This window comes from Aythya marila (genome assembly GCF_965140915.1).
Source record: "Aythya marila genome assembly, chromosome: 30".
Taxonomy (NCBI): domain Eukaryota; kingdom Metazoa; phylum Chordata; class Aves; order Anseriformes; family Anatidae; genus Aythya; species Aythya marila.
This window is the reverse complement of record NC_139071.1, coordinates 764,526-779,068: the sequence shown is the minus strand read 5'-3', so window position 1 is coordinate 779,068 and position 14,543 is coordinate 764,526. Positions and strand designations below refer to the sequence as shown.

The following is a 14,543-nucleotide window of genomic DNA, read 5'->3' as shown; positions in this document are numbered from 1 at the left end:
CCCCTCCATTGGCCGGTCCCGCTGTCTTCCCACTGTTGGCCACGCCCCCCACCCGTTGACCCCACCCCTCCTTTAAAGAGCCACGCCCTCTCCCTACCAACCACGCCCCCTCCCTTGGCCCGCTCCGCCCTCTCCGTGTGCTGGCCCCGCCCCTCCGCTGTTAGCCCCGCCCCTCGGCGCTGTTGTCCCCGCCCCCTCCCGGTCCCGGTCCCGGTCCCATCCCCGCAGCAAGGAGGAGGCGGCGCGGCAGGGCCCGAGGCTGCTTTATGGGGGGCGCCCGGGCCAGCGGGCGGGGGGGGGGGGGGAGCGGGGCCGCTTCCCGGGGCTGCCCCCTCCCGGGCCCACCGGGGCAGCCCCGCTGCTGGTTCCAGTCCCGAGGCGGCGGCGCTGGGGGCGTCCCGGTCACAGCGGCAGCACGGGGGGGAACACGGCGCCGTCTGCCGGAGACAAAGCGGGGTGAGGGGGCGCGGGGCGGGGGCCGGGGGGCGACGGGGGCTCCCGGGGCGCCTTACGCTTGGGGCTGCTCTGGCTGTCGGGCTCGGGCACCTTCCAGTCCAGCTTGCGGCCCTTCTCGTACAGCGCCTTCAGCACCTTGCGGAAGTCGTCGGGCTCGCTGCCGCCCTGGCTCAGCTCCAGGTACTTGCGGTAGAGCTGCAGCGCCGTGCGCGCGTCCTCGATGCTGTCGTGGGTCTCGCCCTGGATCTTCAGGTCTGGGGGAACAGAGCCCCCCCCCCCCCCCGGCTCGGTCAGGGGGAGCAGAGCCCCCCACACCACCACCAACCCCCTCCTCGCGCTGAGGATGCCGCCACTAACCCAGGAAGTACCAGGCGAGGAAGCGCAGGGAAATCATCCTCTTCCTCGGGATGTGGAACAGGTAGACGGTGTCGATCACCTGGTCCTTGGGCACCTGCGGAGCACAGAGGGGGCTGCTAACGGCTTCACCCACAGGGGGCGAGCCCCAGGGTGACCGTGGGCCCCCAGAGCCTCCCCCAGCCCATGGTCGGGGAGGGGGCCTGAGCGCTGTCACCATGAGGTTGATGACACGGAAATCCTTCTGCAGCCCGTGGCCCACGAACTTGACGCCCACGTCGATGAGGAAGCGCAGCTTCAGGTAGGTGGATTTGAGCGTGGTGAGGTGCTTGGAGGAGATCTTGGCGTCCAGGTCTCCGGGCTTGATCCCGGAGTACTGAGTCAGGTAATCCACCACCTGCAGAGACAGGGCCCGTGCTGGGGGACTGAGGGCTTCACCCCCTCCCCGTTTCCCCTGAGAGCATCCCAGGGAGGATGCTGACATTATTCTGGGTGCCCCTCCACCGAGTGGCAAAGCAGCCAGGCTGCGATAGCCCTGTAGGGCTGGGAAGCTGTGCAAAGCCAGGCAGCAGCCCCCTACCTGCTCCTGTGTGGAGATATAGTCATCAATGAAGGGGACGCCCTCGTTAGGGCCCTGGCCGCGCACGCACGTGATCCTGGCCACCGACATCTGGCTGGGCTTGATGGTGGACTTGGTCCCATCGCTGCGCAGCTCAGCCTCCTCCTGCGACGGACGGGAGGAGAGCTCAGAGACCGGCAGCTCCTGCAGTGCCCGTGGGACCAGGGGCACCCCAAGGAGCTGCCCCCGCCCCGTTCCCTGCCCCCGGGAGGGACCCGACCTCGTTCAGCGTGACGAACTCGGCATCCAGCCCCACCAGGTCACCCGCCTGCGGCATCTCGCTCAGCATCAGGGGGATGAACGTGGCGTGACACTTGCGCTGCTTGCGAGCCAGCGAGGCCTCCGCCAGCAGCACGCTGGCTTCGATGGGGTTCTTGACTGCAGGAAAAGGGGAAGGGCGATCAGCTGGGAGCCCGTGGCACTGGCCGCACGGCCACTTCCACCCAGACACTCACTGACGAGGTTGTACTTGGCGTTGAGGTTCCTCCGGGCGTAGTAGAGGATCGCCGGCACCTTCCAGCTCATGTCGAACTGCACCGCCTCGCACTGTGGGGAGGGGGAGGCCGTGCAGGGACCTGTTCCCACCTCCAGCAGGAAACCCCCGCACCCCAGCTCGACTCGAGGCCAGGGCAGACCCCGCTGCGCCCCAGGCACTCACCTTATCCACGGGCTCGATGAGGAAGTCGTTGAAGAGATACCACTGCTGGTGCGTGACCCCCTGGCAAGAGACACTGCATCAGGGACCCTCCCCCACAGGCGAAGGCAATGACTCCTCTACCTCGTTACTGGGGAAAGAGGGGTGTGACAATGCCATGTGGGAACTCCCGCCCTTCCTGAGACACTGTGGGGAAACCCCCACTGGCCTGGGTGGTGACGAGCGTACGCGAAGCTCTCGGGCTTGGACGGGCACTCCATGGAGATGCAACAGATAACAGAGAGGGATGAAGTCTTGACATACTCTGGGAACTCCTGGTTTGAGCATCTCCACCAAATTAAAGAACTGCCCCGACCAACCCCCTTTCCTCTGGAAGATGAGGTCACAGCCCTTTTACCTGGAACCACAAGGGCAGGCTGGCAACGTGCCTGTGGGGGAGGAGGAACTAGCCCAAGTAGGGGCGGGAAGAGCACTTCTTCAGCCCTCTCATCCCCATAAGGTGCCTAAAAAGCACTTGCCTGTTGAAAACTGCCTGACATCCTCAATAAATCGCACTCAAAGCCTTACTAAGAGACCTAGGAACAGGTCAGTTCAACTACCCGCTCCCTAAGCGAGCTCTGGGCAAGATCTCCTGGGCAAGGCAGGGTGCCTGGGGCGCAGGGCTGCTCCCACAGGTCCCGCAGGGCTCCTCACCTCCTTCCGCTGGTGGTAGGTCTCTCCCACCTTGATGTGCCCCACCAGGCTGCCCCCTGTGCGGGAGTCCAGGATGTGGACAACGGTGGCCATGAGGTCATAGACGTACACTGAGTCGGGGTCATCGGACGGGCTGAGCTGCAGGAGGAACCAGCCCCGAGGGAAATGCCCGATCTGTCCTCCAGGCAGCTCCCAAACCTCCAGCCCAAACCCCCACGCTCAGACGTGCAGAATTTTCCAGGCTGGCCATGCGTAAGCCACTGACGGCTCACCCGAGGTGTCTCCAAGTCAACCCCTTTATCTCTCGCCCACAGACACTCAGCAGAAAGCGGTTGTGAAGCAGTTCTGCTCCCGCAGCCCCACGTGCACGTGACCACGCAGCCCCAGGAGGATCTTGTCAGCCTTTACCTCATCGCTTTCACTCCAGTTGCAGACGTCTAGCTCCTTGTTCTTGGTCAGGCTCATCTTGATGGCGTGGGGGATCCAAATGTTCTTCAGTTCCTCCACAGAAGGATACGAATGCCCCGTGTCGGGGTTCCCCAGTTCCTTCCTGCAAGGAGAATCACAGAAGGCAGAGCGGGAGGGAGTCACGAGATGCCTCCTAGGCCAGATTCTCTGGGGGCAGGATCCGCACCACCCAACCCACCCGTCAGCCAGCCTGTTCCTAAACCTTCCACGGGACAGACAGGGAGTGCCAGAGCTGCAGCACAGCTGCCAGCTGCCTAGAGCAGGGCCTTGGGAAAGGCAGCCGGCTACGTCAGCCAAAAAGGGCCAACGCGTGGTGCTGGGGCTTTTGTCAGTCTGAAAAGGGATGGAGAACAAGGGCCAAGGGTTCACGGGGTTATCTCAACGCCGTGCTGTGCAGAGCACCCTTGCGGGATCAGTCTCAGAGCAGCAGTGAGACTGTTCCAGTTTAGGGCCCACAAGAACTACAGATAGGTAGATTATCAAATTCTCATTATGAAATGAGAAACGGCCCTGAATTCCCCAAGGCTGGGAGGAGCAATGCTCAGCTAGAGCCACCACCCCAGAACAGTCACCTACCACTCTCCAAGAGAGATTTCTTTGCCTTTGGTGATCTCAAAGCCTCCTCTCCTCATCATGGCTCTCTGAAACGCATACTGGCAACGAAACACAGGGAAGTGTCAGCATGGAGTGACAGGCTGGGCTCGGGAACACGTGGGTGACAGCCAGACCAGCAGCAGGGAAAAGACAGGGGCTGTAAAGTCAGCGACAAGGAAAAAGACAGCAAGGGAAACCCAACTGTCCACCGGCTCTGCTGGGCCCGTGCTCTGGGAAGGAGGCACCGCCTCGTTGCTCCTAGGTCCTAGGGGGCTGGGGGAATGAAAGTGTGATTCTACTGTAGTCCTGTCAGCTTTGCCACGGCAGGAGATCTTGGCTTTTCCGACTCCAAACGCACAGCTCGTGCTACAAGCATGACCAAATACCAGCATGTCCTCTGCAGATAAAGTACGGTGCTGCTTGGGTGGAGAGCAAGAGACTGTTAGAGACAGCGAGATCACAGGGAAAACACCTCCGCAGAACTGGACACGCAGCAAACCCTGTGCGCCAGGGAGAACAAGCCTGCTTCTGCCCCAAAGTGTCTCCCCCACCTCAGCCTGCGTCTTCCAGAAATCTGCTTCCTTGGAGCTGTTCACCTCACAGTTAATGACCAGGACGTCTGGCAGGCAGCGGATATTCCGGGTCTGAACCTGCAGAGAGAGCAGGAGATGGAAGCAGGGCAGCGCTGAGAGCCCTGGGGAGGCTCACAGCAGGATTTGGGACAGCCCGATCCTCTTCCCTCCCCCTCGCCTTTGCCTACAGCACCGCCTCCCTCCCCACAGGCTCCTGGCTGCTGGCGGTCAAATAAGGGAAACCGAGGCAGGGAGCAGGCTCCCGCATCCCCAGAGGCTGTCTCAGAACAGGTGTGCTTGGCTCCTGGGGGCTTCCCCCTGCCCCGGGGGTTTCAGCTGGGATCTGCATGACCCACAAGCCATGTTCCAGCACCGCGCAGCCCCAGCAGCCCAGGGAATACCCCGCGCCACGCCGGCTTGCAGGCCAGGCTAGGAGCGGAATCTCCTGCATCCGCTCAGGAGGTTCCCCACTGACTAATGGAGAAACTGCCCCCGCTCCGCCCGAGGCATGGGGCACTCACGCCCCTCTCCCACACCCCCTCGCAGCTCACGGAACGCCACGCGCTCCTGCTCCGCTCCCAGGCTCACCGTGGGCTGGTACTTCTCACAGTTCTCACACCAGGCCTGCGTGTTCTGCTCCAAGCAGATGCTTCGCTTTAAAATTTGGGCAAACTCGTAATCTTTGACTGGCTTTTCTGGAGGGAGAAAGGAGAATAACGTCACCTTCCAACACACAAATCTTTACCAATACAGCTCAGCCAAACCTCTGGGGTTTTCCTCATAACCACCAGGGAGAAGGTCAACCCCCAAATCTGCCTTTCTGTAGCCAAAAGCTCAGCTGGTTGGAGACCCAACGCTCGGCCTCGGCTGCCGGGCCTCCCACAGGCCAGACAACTGCAGGAGGTCATCACTGCAGGTGTCCCTCACCTGGAAAAATCACATCTCACCCACGCAGATAACGAGCCCTGCTCGGCTGCCCTGCCCCAGGGGAAAAGCAGCAGCGTGGCAGCTGCCAAGCCCTGCCCTGCCCTGCCCGTTACCGGTGCTCTCAGGGTAGGAGAGGGTGAAGAGCAGCGTGGAGGACACGCGGACGGTTTCCTTGCCGCAGCGACACATGCTGCAGTTCTCCATCTCGCAGCTGAACAGCTGCCCAATAACCGAGTCCCTCGAGGACCCAAAGCTGCTGGAAAATAAAATAAAATAAAATCTGGGTTAGCAGGATCCCAGCGATCCCTGCAGAGCAGGGCTGGGTGGTACGGGGGGCTGACCACTGGGGATCCACGCAGCCCTGCCTGCACAGGGCCTGGGAGGGACAGGGCTCAGATCCTGCTCTAGCCCACAGATCTGTGCGCTCCCCTGTGGCACCTGGAGCAGATGTAGGTGGCAAAAAAGCTCCTTCCTGATGGACAGATGGAGCCACTGACAGCCAGACCCCCTCCCCACCCCCAGGCCAGGGAGTTACCTGCTGCCAGCCCCCCGATAGGCCTGCGGTCCCTCCTGCTCCTGGGTTTCCTGGTGCAGCTGAGTGAGGATGAAACGGTTCCAGCTCTGAATCAGCCGCCCCAGGTTCACCTTCCCTGTGGCTTCATCCGAGTCAGCCAGGATCAGCCCCAGCGCTGAAGCCTCTGGGATTGTGCGGAAAGCCCGCAGGAAGTTGCTTCCCTGGGGATGGGGCAAGAGCGGCACGTCACAGAGATCAAATGACAGGAGTTTCCACGCTGGCTAATGCCATCTCCTGAGAACCCAGCACCACCCTGCTCCCCCGTGCTCTCTCCCTGCTGCTTCACAGCACGCCTGGGCCAGCCGCTGACCTGGCAGGGGTCTCCTCGGGACAGGTCCAGCATGTGGAAGAGCAAGCCCAGCTCACAGCCCAGGCAGAACTCCTTCTGGCACAGGTGGTTCTGGACCAGGCAGCGGACCGGCTCCAAGAAATACAGCACCTGGCAGAGACGGGGCTGTCAGGAGCGGTCCCGGGGCTGCAGCAGCCTGGGCAGGGCCGGGCATCTCCCACCTGGATCATGCAGTTGCAGTAGGCATTGGGGATATGGGGCTCCAGGCCTGCAAACAGCGTCTTGTTGTAATGCTTGAAATCGAAATCTTCCAGCCCCAGCTTGGAGTATTTGATTGTGACCTGAGGAAAGACGCAATGTGCCAAACAAACGCCCTCCCGTGGCACAGGACACCTGCGAAATGTCTGTGTCTCCCCACACTGGTAAGCTGGTGCTTGGGCCCACCCCGGTTCTTTGCCAGCCCCCTCCCCGCCGTGGCCCTGGGAGGCTACTGGGAGCCCTGGGAGGCTACCTTCCTGTACTTCTTGGCCACCATGTAGAGGTGTGGCTCCTCTTCTCGCCCAATCGGGGACTCGGGCACTTGGCTGAAGCTGTCAAACTCATTGTCTGCCTCTTTTAACCGGTAGGGGATCTGCGAGGGGGAAGAGAAGGAAGAGCAGCTGAATCCTGAGGTGAAGCACCACGCCACGTACTGACACGAGCGACTCCTGGGCTTTCCTGCCTCCCCGAATGAGCAAAGGAATAAACCAGAAGGGAGTGGGGCCCTCCCTTAACCTGCACAAGGCCTCCACACCTTCCTCGTTACTAGGGACTTATCACTGGGGGAAACTACAGCAGCGCTGCGGGCAAGGACAAAACACAGCAGTGTTTTCCCAAGGACCAGGGACGTGCCCTAAACCTCCGGACCGGACAGCTCAAACCCTTCCTACCGCAGGGCGAGTTAGTGAGGGACCGGGCTTCTGGCCCGACAGGGGGACTCCAATGCCGAGCACTGGTTCACCCTCTGACACTGCAGGAGAGCTGTTGAGCCCAGACCACGCGTCTGCCTCCTGGCACATCCCCAGCCAGAGAACTGCCCCTCCCAGCCCTGTCCCGAGCCCTGCAGAAAGCTCCGAGGTCATTTAGCACGAGCAGGAGCCCCGTCCTTCCCCAGACTGCACCAAAAGGGTGCAAGTCCCAGAGGCAGCAAACCCCTGCCCCGACCTCAGGGCAGAACCCCCCCGAGTCCTGCGCAGCTGGGCCGTGGGATGCTCAGCACCCTCCTGAGAGCAGGTACCTGGTTGCGGAGCTTGGTCCTCGGGTTTGGGGCGTAGCCAATGAACCCCACCTTCTTCATGGTACGCAGAATCTCAGGATCTACTGGAGGGGCTCGCCTACAAAACATGCCAGCGCTCAGCGGCTGCTCCGTTTGGCAGCGTCGCTTCACAGGAACCTTGCTGGATGCACTCAGGGACCCACCGGTGGGACAGGACGGTTCCTCCCCCTCACTCACTGCCCCAGAACCTCTGGGTTCATTTTCTGCCACTACAAAGTGCTTGGGCTCCATCAGAGAAGTGCCAAGCACAAGCGTTTAGGACAGGGCTCAGGCAGAGAGAAAAGAAAAGTGCTTCCACACGTGCAGAAGGAAGCCGGGGCCGAACCAGGATCTCCCCCCAGGACCGTGAAGCTTTCACCGTTCCCTGCTCCCTTCAGCCCTGCCCATCGGTTTTGCTGTGCGAGGGGGAACTCATCTCTCATCTCGTGTTTTGCCAGCCACGAGACGGGAAGCAGAGCCCAGCTCCTGCCCCCGGGGGGCGCCCAGCTGCCCCCAGCCCCGGGCAGGAGAGTCTCCCCGCTGGGACCGGCTTTCCCACTCTGTTTTTTTTACTGGGAGAGACCGGCAGATTACCGGGGTGCGGGGGCCGAGTTGGCAGCGGGCCAGTCCGAGAGCAGCGTCTCGCTGGTGAGCGGCACGGGGATGAGTGAGAGCGGCACGAGGTCCTGGTTCCAGTCCAAGTGGGGCAGCGTGTCCACCATGCAGGGCAGGGCGAAGTCGGTCTCCCGGGAGTAGGCGTTGAAGGTGACCTCCGGGGAGTCGGCCCAGAGGTGGACGCATCCCTCCGAGTCGCCGAACGCCAGGGCCTGCTTGCTGGCCGAGACGTCGAAGGTCATGATGAGAGGCCCCACGGTGTTCACGTGGAAGATGTCGGCCGGGTTGGCGAGGCCGGTGGGCTCGCAGAACTGGCACTGACCTGCGAGGAGCAAGATGGCATCAGGGAGCAGGACGCCGTGACCCCAGCACAGCTCTCGCTTAGGGGAGCGCCTGGCTGGGCTCAGATCGCTCCGCCAGCTCCGTCCCGCAGGGGTTTGATGCTGAGAAGGGGCAGAGAGGAGGTGAGGGACGCGGCTTCGCCCACCTGTCTGGGAGATGATGGCCAGGCGGGAGGTGTAGGTGGGGATGAAGCGGAGGAAGAAGGGGTCGATGTGGACCTGCAGCGGGGTGGTGGCCCGCATCATGCGCAGGTCGTACACCTTCAGGAAGCGGTCGCAGGCCAGGCCGTTCATTCGGCTGGAGAAGCCGCAGGTCACCAGCAGGTTCCCATGGACATCAAAGTCGGACAAGCTGCCTGAGTAGGCATCAAATTCGTGTTCCACCACAAACGTGCGTAGATCCCGCAAGGAGACCTGGGAGGGTAAGAGAGGGGTGCTGGGCGCACAGCTGCCGGCCACCTGGGAGCCCTCTGAGCTCTGGGAAAAGCCAGAGACCGAATCCAGGGCACCCCATGGGGAACCCGAGCACCAGCGGGGCTGCCAGGCAGGATGGGGATGGCGTTACCTTCCCCGAGGTGTGCCCACAGAAAAAGAAGCGGTTTGATTGCCTCATGATGGTGATGCCGGGTACCTCCACGGTGTACTGGGAGGGACACAGAACAGGGGGTGAGCGGGGCTGAGCACCAGGACAGAGCACACGCAGGACGCGGTGCCCCAGTCCGCACCTTCTGCGTCTCCTGGACGGTGTTGAGGTCTATCTCTACCACGTGGTTCTGCAGCCCACCAACGAGCAGAGTGCTGCTGTCCGTGAGCAGGAGGCTGTGCATGTCCTCGGAGTCATCCATGCTGCAGAGGAGGAGAGAGGACAGACGCTGGGACCTTCTCTACCGAGCTGGGACTGTCCCCTCGTTCCCAGCTGCCAGAGCAAAGCACTCACAGGTAGTCAAAAATGATGAGGCCCCCCCGTGACATGTACTTCAGGTTGGTTTTGGTCAGGAAGAGGACGCCGTTCTCCAGGCTCTGGATCTGCCGGATGTCATCACTGCTGTTCACTTGGAAGGACGAGTAGCGCTCCAGCGTCGGGCCGAAGAACGAGGTGGCATGGCCCTAAAAGCAGCCCGGGACAGGCTCATCAAGACCCAACCCCGGCTTTGGCTGGACGTGACACAGGCAAACGCCCCTCTGCACCAGTCTTGGTCGAGGCAGGCTGGAGCCCGAAGGACTCCCTGCCTCTCTGTGTCCCCAGAACTACGGAAAATTGTTCAGACTTTTCCCTCGTAGGCAGACACGAGTAAAGAACCAAAAAGCTCCACTGTCCCAAGACGTCAGGGCAGTAAAGCTACTTGGGAAACACCTGCAGGCAATTTGGTAGACAAATAAGCCTGAGCATTTCCCGTGTTCCAGGACGCATCAGCCGCTTCCAGCCACAAACCCCCTGCATCTGCGCAGCACACCTCCCAGTTTCCAAGCCGACCTTTCCAGCTATGACTCAACCCAGCACCGCGCCGCTCTCCGCTTGCAACCAGCTTGTTGCAGCGTTCGGGTCTCAGGCTGTGACACCCACAGAGGCACCCGCACTGCTGGCAGCCCCCTTGCATGCCTCGCTCCTCACAGCGGCCCCGAGGCACCTACCCCGTGGTTCCCAACCCACAGCATTTCTTCGTGCAGGTCAAAATGGGAGACGGAGACGGGGACGCCCACTTCGGAGACGGCGGTGTGCAGCTCGCTGTACATGCCCTCCACGATGTGCACCGAGTCCGGCACCGCGATGCCCTCCAAGGGCACCCCCTCGGCGTCCAGCTCCACGTTCTGCAGCAAGCTGGGGTTCAGGTGCGGGTCCAGGACGGGGTCGAGCGCGGGGTGGAGAGCGGGAGCATACTCGGCGAGGGAGGGGTCGAGCCCTTCAAAATTCATGGTGAAAACCGGCGGCTCCCTGCGAAGCAGAAAAGGAACTGAGCGGGTCGACCAGAAACACCGAGGGCCCGGTTCCTAGAAGCGGCCGCACAGGCACGGTGACTCCGGCCGGTGGAAAAGGCGGCCGGAATCCCCGGTGAGCGCAAGGTGCGCCTCTGCCGGCCGCGGACACGGGCGGCACCGAGCCCACGCACGCAGCCGCTCCCGTGAAGTCCCCTCCCGGGACACACTCAGCGCCCCGTCACGGCCGGCGACCGCCTGGAGACGGGGCCGCGGCGCCCCGGGCCCGCCGACAGCAGCCCCGGGAGCCCCCGCGGGGAGCCGGGCCCCGGCCCCGGGCGGCCCCGGGCGGCCCCGGTGCGGCGCGGCGGGCCCGGGCCCGGCCTCCCAGGGAGCTCCGCACCGGGAGCCGCTCCCCCCCCCCCCCCGCAGCCCCGGGGCCGCAGCGGCCGTTCCGGGGGCCGCCGCCCGCCGTTACCGAGCAGCCCCCGGCGGAGCCCCGCCGGGCCGCCGCCACCGCCCCTCCCGCCGTCGCTATGGCAACCGCGCCCCCCGCTCTCCCGCCCGGAAGCCGCCCCGCCCCTCCCGTGAGGCCGGCGAGCCAATGGCAGCGCGGAGAGGCGGGCGGTGACCAATCAGCGCCAGGGGGAGGCGGGACGAGGCGGGCGGCCCGCCGGACGGCGCGGCGGAGGGGACACAAAGCCGCGGGCGGACGCGGCCTCGACGGCGCCGGGCCCTCGCCCGCCCCGCCCCGCCCCCGGGCCAGGCCGCGCCGCGGCGGGGGGCTCGGGGTCACCACGGGGCCCTGCGGACCCCCCACGGACCCCCCACGGACCCCCGGGTGCTGCAGGAGCCGCAGCCCTGGCCCGTCCAACGGCCTCCCGCAGGGTCCCACAGGGTCCCGCAGGGTCCCACGCAGTTTCACAGTGTCCCGCAGCATCCCACGCGGTGTCCTGCAGTGTCCCACGGGGTCCTGTAGGGTCCCACGGGGTCCCCTGGTGTCACACATCGACCCCTGCCACCCCACGGGGTCCCATGTAGTGTCCCACGGTGCCCCACAGTGTCACACGCAGGGTCCCACAGTGTCCCACGGGGTCCTGCAGTGTCCCACGGGGCCACACGGAGCCATGCAGCATCCCACAGTGTCCCGCAGTGTCCCACACGGTGTCCCACAGTGTCCCACGGGGTCCTCTGGTGTCACACACAGACCCCTGCCACCCCACGGGGTCCCATACAGTGTTCCACAGTGTCACACACAGGGTCCCGCAGTGTCCCACGGGGTCTCACAGGGTCTCGTGTGGCCCCACCGTGTCCCACCCGTCCCACGAGGTCCCACGGGGTCCCACGGGGTCCCACACAGTGTCCCGCAGCGTCCCATGGGGTCCCACCGGGTCCCACGCAGTGCCACACACAGTGTCCCGCAGTGTCCCACAGGGTCCCCCGGTGTCACACACCGACCCCTGCCATCCCACGGGGTTCCCACGCCCCCCACCCCCCCGGCCCAGCACATCACCCCCCCCCCACTGCCCCCAGCCCGTGCCACAGCCGCCGTCCTCCCACCCCCTCCTCTCCCGTCCCGGAGCCCCGCGGCCGGGCTCGGGGCTCCGGGGCGGGGGCGCGGAGGGGTCGGGCACCCGCCGAGCCCCGGGGCCGGTCCGCGGTGGGGGCGAGGGCCGGGGGCGCCGCTCCCGGGGAAGGCCGGGGGCAGCCCCGCCGGGCAGGGACCGGGAAGCGCCGGAGCCGCCCCGTCGGGGCCGCCGCGATTGCGGAGCCGCGGGCAGCACGGCCCCGCCCGCCGGGACCGGGGCTACCGGGGGTGCGGGGGGGCCAGGGCGGGGGTCACCGGGGGTCACCGGGGACCGGGGCAGCCCCGCCGGGGCACAGCAGAGCCGGGGCCGTCCCTGCAGATTCCCCGGGCGATCGGAGGGCACCGGGCGGGGCCGGTGGTGCCAAGGAACGGGGAGGGGGGAGCTGGGGGGCACCGGGTGAACACCGGGGGGCACCGTGGGGACACCGGGGGACACCAGGTGAACACTGGGGCGACAGCGGGAGTCGTCGGGTGAACACCGTGGGGACATCAGGGGACACCGGGGGACAGCGGGTGAACACCGTGGGGATACCGGGGGATACCGGAGGACACAGTGAGCCACCGTGAGCCACCGGGTGAGCACCGGGGGGACACCGGGGCCCCGCTCCGCGCTGCACCGCGCCCGTCCCGTCCCGTCCCGTCCCGGGCGGGGGCCGCAGGTGAGCCCGGGGCGGGAGCGGAGCGGGGCCCCGGGGTGCCCGGTGCCGCCGGGCGCGGAGCCACCAGGAACTGCCCCGGGTTTTCCTGCCCGTCCCGTCCCAGCGCGGGGCCGGGGCCGGGCGCGGCGGGGCGCAACTCGGGGACCCCGGCCCGGTATCGGTTCTGCTTTCGGGGGAGGCGGCGATTTCGCAGTAACGGGGGGCGGGTGCCACCTGCCCCGGGGATTCCCCACCTGCCGCCGCCGCCCCATAAGAGCCCGGTGGCGGCTCCGGTGGCGGCACCGTCTCGCCATGGCCCTGCTCCGTCTCCTCTGCCTCTGCCTCCCGGCTCTGCTGCTGCTGCTGCTGCCGGCGCCGCCGGTCTCTGCGGCTCCGGCCCCGGCCCCGACCCCGGGCACCGACTGGGCCGCCTGCAAGGACCTCTCCCGGGAGCTGTCGCGGCTGCTGGGGACGCTCAAGGAGCCGCACTCGGAGCTGGTGAGCGGCGGGGCTCGGCCGGGGCGCGGGGACCGGAGGAAGCGGGGGTCCCGGGGGATGCTCGAGGAACGGGGGGCCTGGAGGACACCCGGGGAAGGGGGAGGGCAGGCTGCCCCGGGAGGGGTCGGGGGGCACGGAACCCCTGCTAACGCCCCTCTGCCAGAACCGGGTGCAGATTGCTGTGGAGGACCCCGAGGGGGATTGTGCCACCCGCATCCGCTGCAGTGATGCCTGCGACCCCCCCACGCTGGACACGAACAACACGGTACCGGGATGGGGGGGCAGGGGGCTCGGGGGTGGGCTGGGAGGGCGGTGGCGGACCCTGAGGGGGCTCACGGGGCGTCCTTGGGGGTGGCCGGGACACAATGGCTCATCCCCAACGGGGCACGGGGATGCTCTGAGGATGTGCCTCAGGGTGTCTGGGGGTCCTGGGTGTTGCAGAGGTGCGTGGGGGTCCTGGGGTAGTGGGGAGGTGTCTGGGGGTCCTAGGGGTGATGCAGTGATGCCTGGGGGTCCTAGGGGTGGTGGGATGGTGCCTGGGAGTCCTAGGGGTGGTGGGGAGGTGTCTGGAGGTCCTGGGGTGGTGGGGAGGTCCTTGGGGGGTCCTAGGGGTGATGTGGAGGTGCCTGGGGGTCCTGGGGTTTTGCAGAGGGGCCTGGGGGTCCTAGGATGGTGGGGAGGTGTCTGGGGGACTCAGGGATGCTGGGGGTCCCCGAGGTGGCCAGGGGATGTGCCCAGGGGACCCAGGGGTGCTGGGGATGTGCCTGGGGATATTAGGGGCGCCAGAGATGTGCCCAGGGGTCACAAGCGTGCCTGGGGGTCTTGCGGGGAAGAAATGTGCCTGGAGAGTCTTGGGGTTGCCGGGGATCTGGAGGGTTCCCAGGGGATGTGGTGGGAGGTCTCAGGGTGCCCAGGGATGCCCAGGATGGTCCCCGGGGATCCCGGAGCTCTGGCCTCACCCCTACTCCTCCTCCCGCAGCGCTGCCTGCGCCGGATCCTGCAGGGGCTGCAGCACTACCGGGACCTGCTGGGCTCCGAGATCTTCAAAGACAACCGCCTGCCGCAGCTCGTGGCCACGCTGGACCGGCTGCTGGGGGTCGTGCAGGTGAGCGATGCAGCACTGCCCCTGCCCTGCGCCCGGGACAGCGGCACCCCCAGGTCCTGGGCCCGCTGACCCCCTTCTCCCCCTAGCAGGCACCCGTCCGCCCCTGCCAGGCTCCCACCACCCCAACCTGGGCCGAGCCGCTGCTGCCACAGCTGCGGCACCAAGCGCTCGAGCGGCTCCAGTCCTTCACCGCCGTCATGAGCCGCGTCTTCACCTACAGCGCCAGAACTCACTGACGCCGCCTGCCCTGGGCTCCCCCTTATTTATTCCCCCTCCTCCCTGAGGGGCTATTTATGTGCCGTGCTCCCTATTTATCTGGGGTATTTATGGGTTTCTAATAAAGGGCTGA

At 65.7% G+C, this 14,543-nt stretch overlaps 2 protein-coding genes across 4 annotated transcripts; one reads left to right on the top strand and one right to left on the bottom strand.

Moving 5' to 3' along the window:
* Positions 1–251: 251 nt before the first annotated feature.
* On the bottom strand, positions 252–10,885 carry PAN2 (poly(A) specific ribonuclease subunit PAN2). Of its 3 annotated transcripts, none has more exons than XM_082781296.1 (26): positions 10,844–10,885; positions 10,084–10,384; positions 9,389–9,558; positions 9,177–9,297; positions 9,017–9,094; positions 8,598–8,865; positions 8,090–8,432; positions 7,478–7,574; positions 6,713–6,832; positions 6,423–6,542; positions 6,223–6,351; positions 5,874–6,073; positions 5,452–5,594; positions 5,000–5,106; positions 4,391–4,489; positions 3,822–3,898; positions 3,186–3,327; positions 2,778–2,915; positions 2,088–2,147; positions 1,885–1,975; positions 1,650–1,807; positions 1,391–1,534; positions 1,028–1,207; positions 814–907; positions 513–710; positions 252–437 (listed from the first exon to the last, which is right to left on the bottom strand). In XM_082781296.1, the coding sequence occupies exons 2-26, from the start codon at positions 10,363–10,365 to the stop codon at positions 403–405; spliced, it is 3,594 nt and encodes a 1,197-aa protein (XP_082637422.1). In that variant the 5' UTR covers positions 10,366–10,384; positions 10,844–10,885; the 3' UTR covers positions 252–402. The 3 variants fall into 3 exon arrangements, with proteins under 3 accessions (XP_082637422.1, XP_082637423.1, XP_082637424.1); XM_082781297.1 differs by having other exon boundaries at positions 5,452–5,591; XM_082781298.1 differs by lacking the exon at positions 252–437 and having other exon boundaries at positions 602–710; positions 825–907.
* A 2,018-nt stretch (positions 10,886–12,903) lies between these two features.
* On the top strand, positions 12,904–14,508 carry IL23A (interleukin 23 subunit alpha; the record flags this gene model as incomplete). The annotated part of the gene is made up of 4 exons (XM_082781349.1): positions 12,904–13,089; positions 13,253–13,354; positions 14,069–14,194; positions 14,281–14,508. 4 exons carry the CDS (start codon positions 12,904–12,906, stop codon positions 14,428–14,430), a joined length of 564 nt encoding a protein of 187 aa, XP_082637475.1. The 3' UTR covers positions 14,431–14,508.
* Between the last annotated feature and the right edge of the window lie 35 nt (positions 14,509–14,543).

Excerpts from the sequence above, each read along its gene's own strand:
- PAN2 (XM_082781296.1), bottom strand. The coding sequence starts at position 10,365 with ATGAATTTTGAAGGGCTCGACCCCTCCCTCGCCGAGTATGCTCCCGCT. Across the intron at positions 9,559-10,083 it reads TGTGGGTTGGGAACCACGGG|GGCCATGCCACCTCGTTCTT; the intron begins GTAGGTGCCTCG and ends GGCTGCTTTTAG. Across the intron at positions 438-512 it reads CAGCCAGAGCAGCCCCAAGC|ACGGCGCCGTGTTCCCCCCC; the intron begins GTAAGGCGCCCC and ends TGTCTCCGGCAG.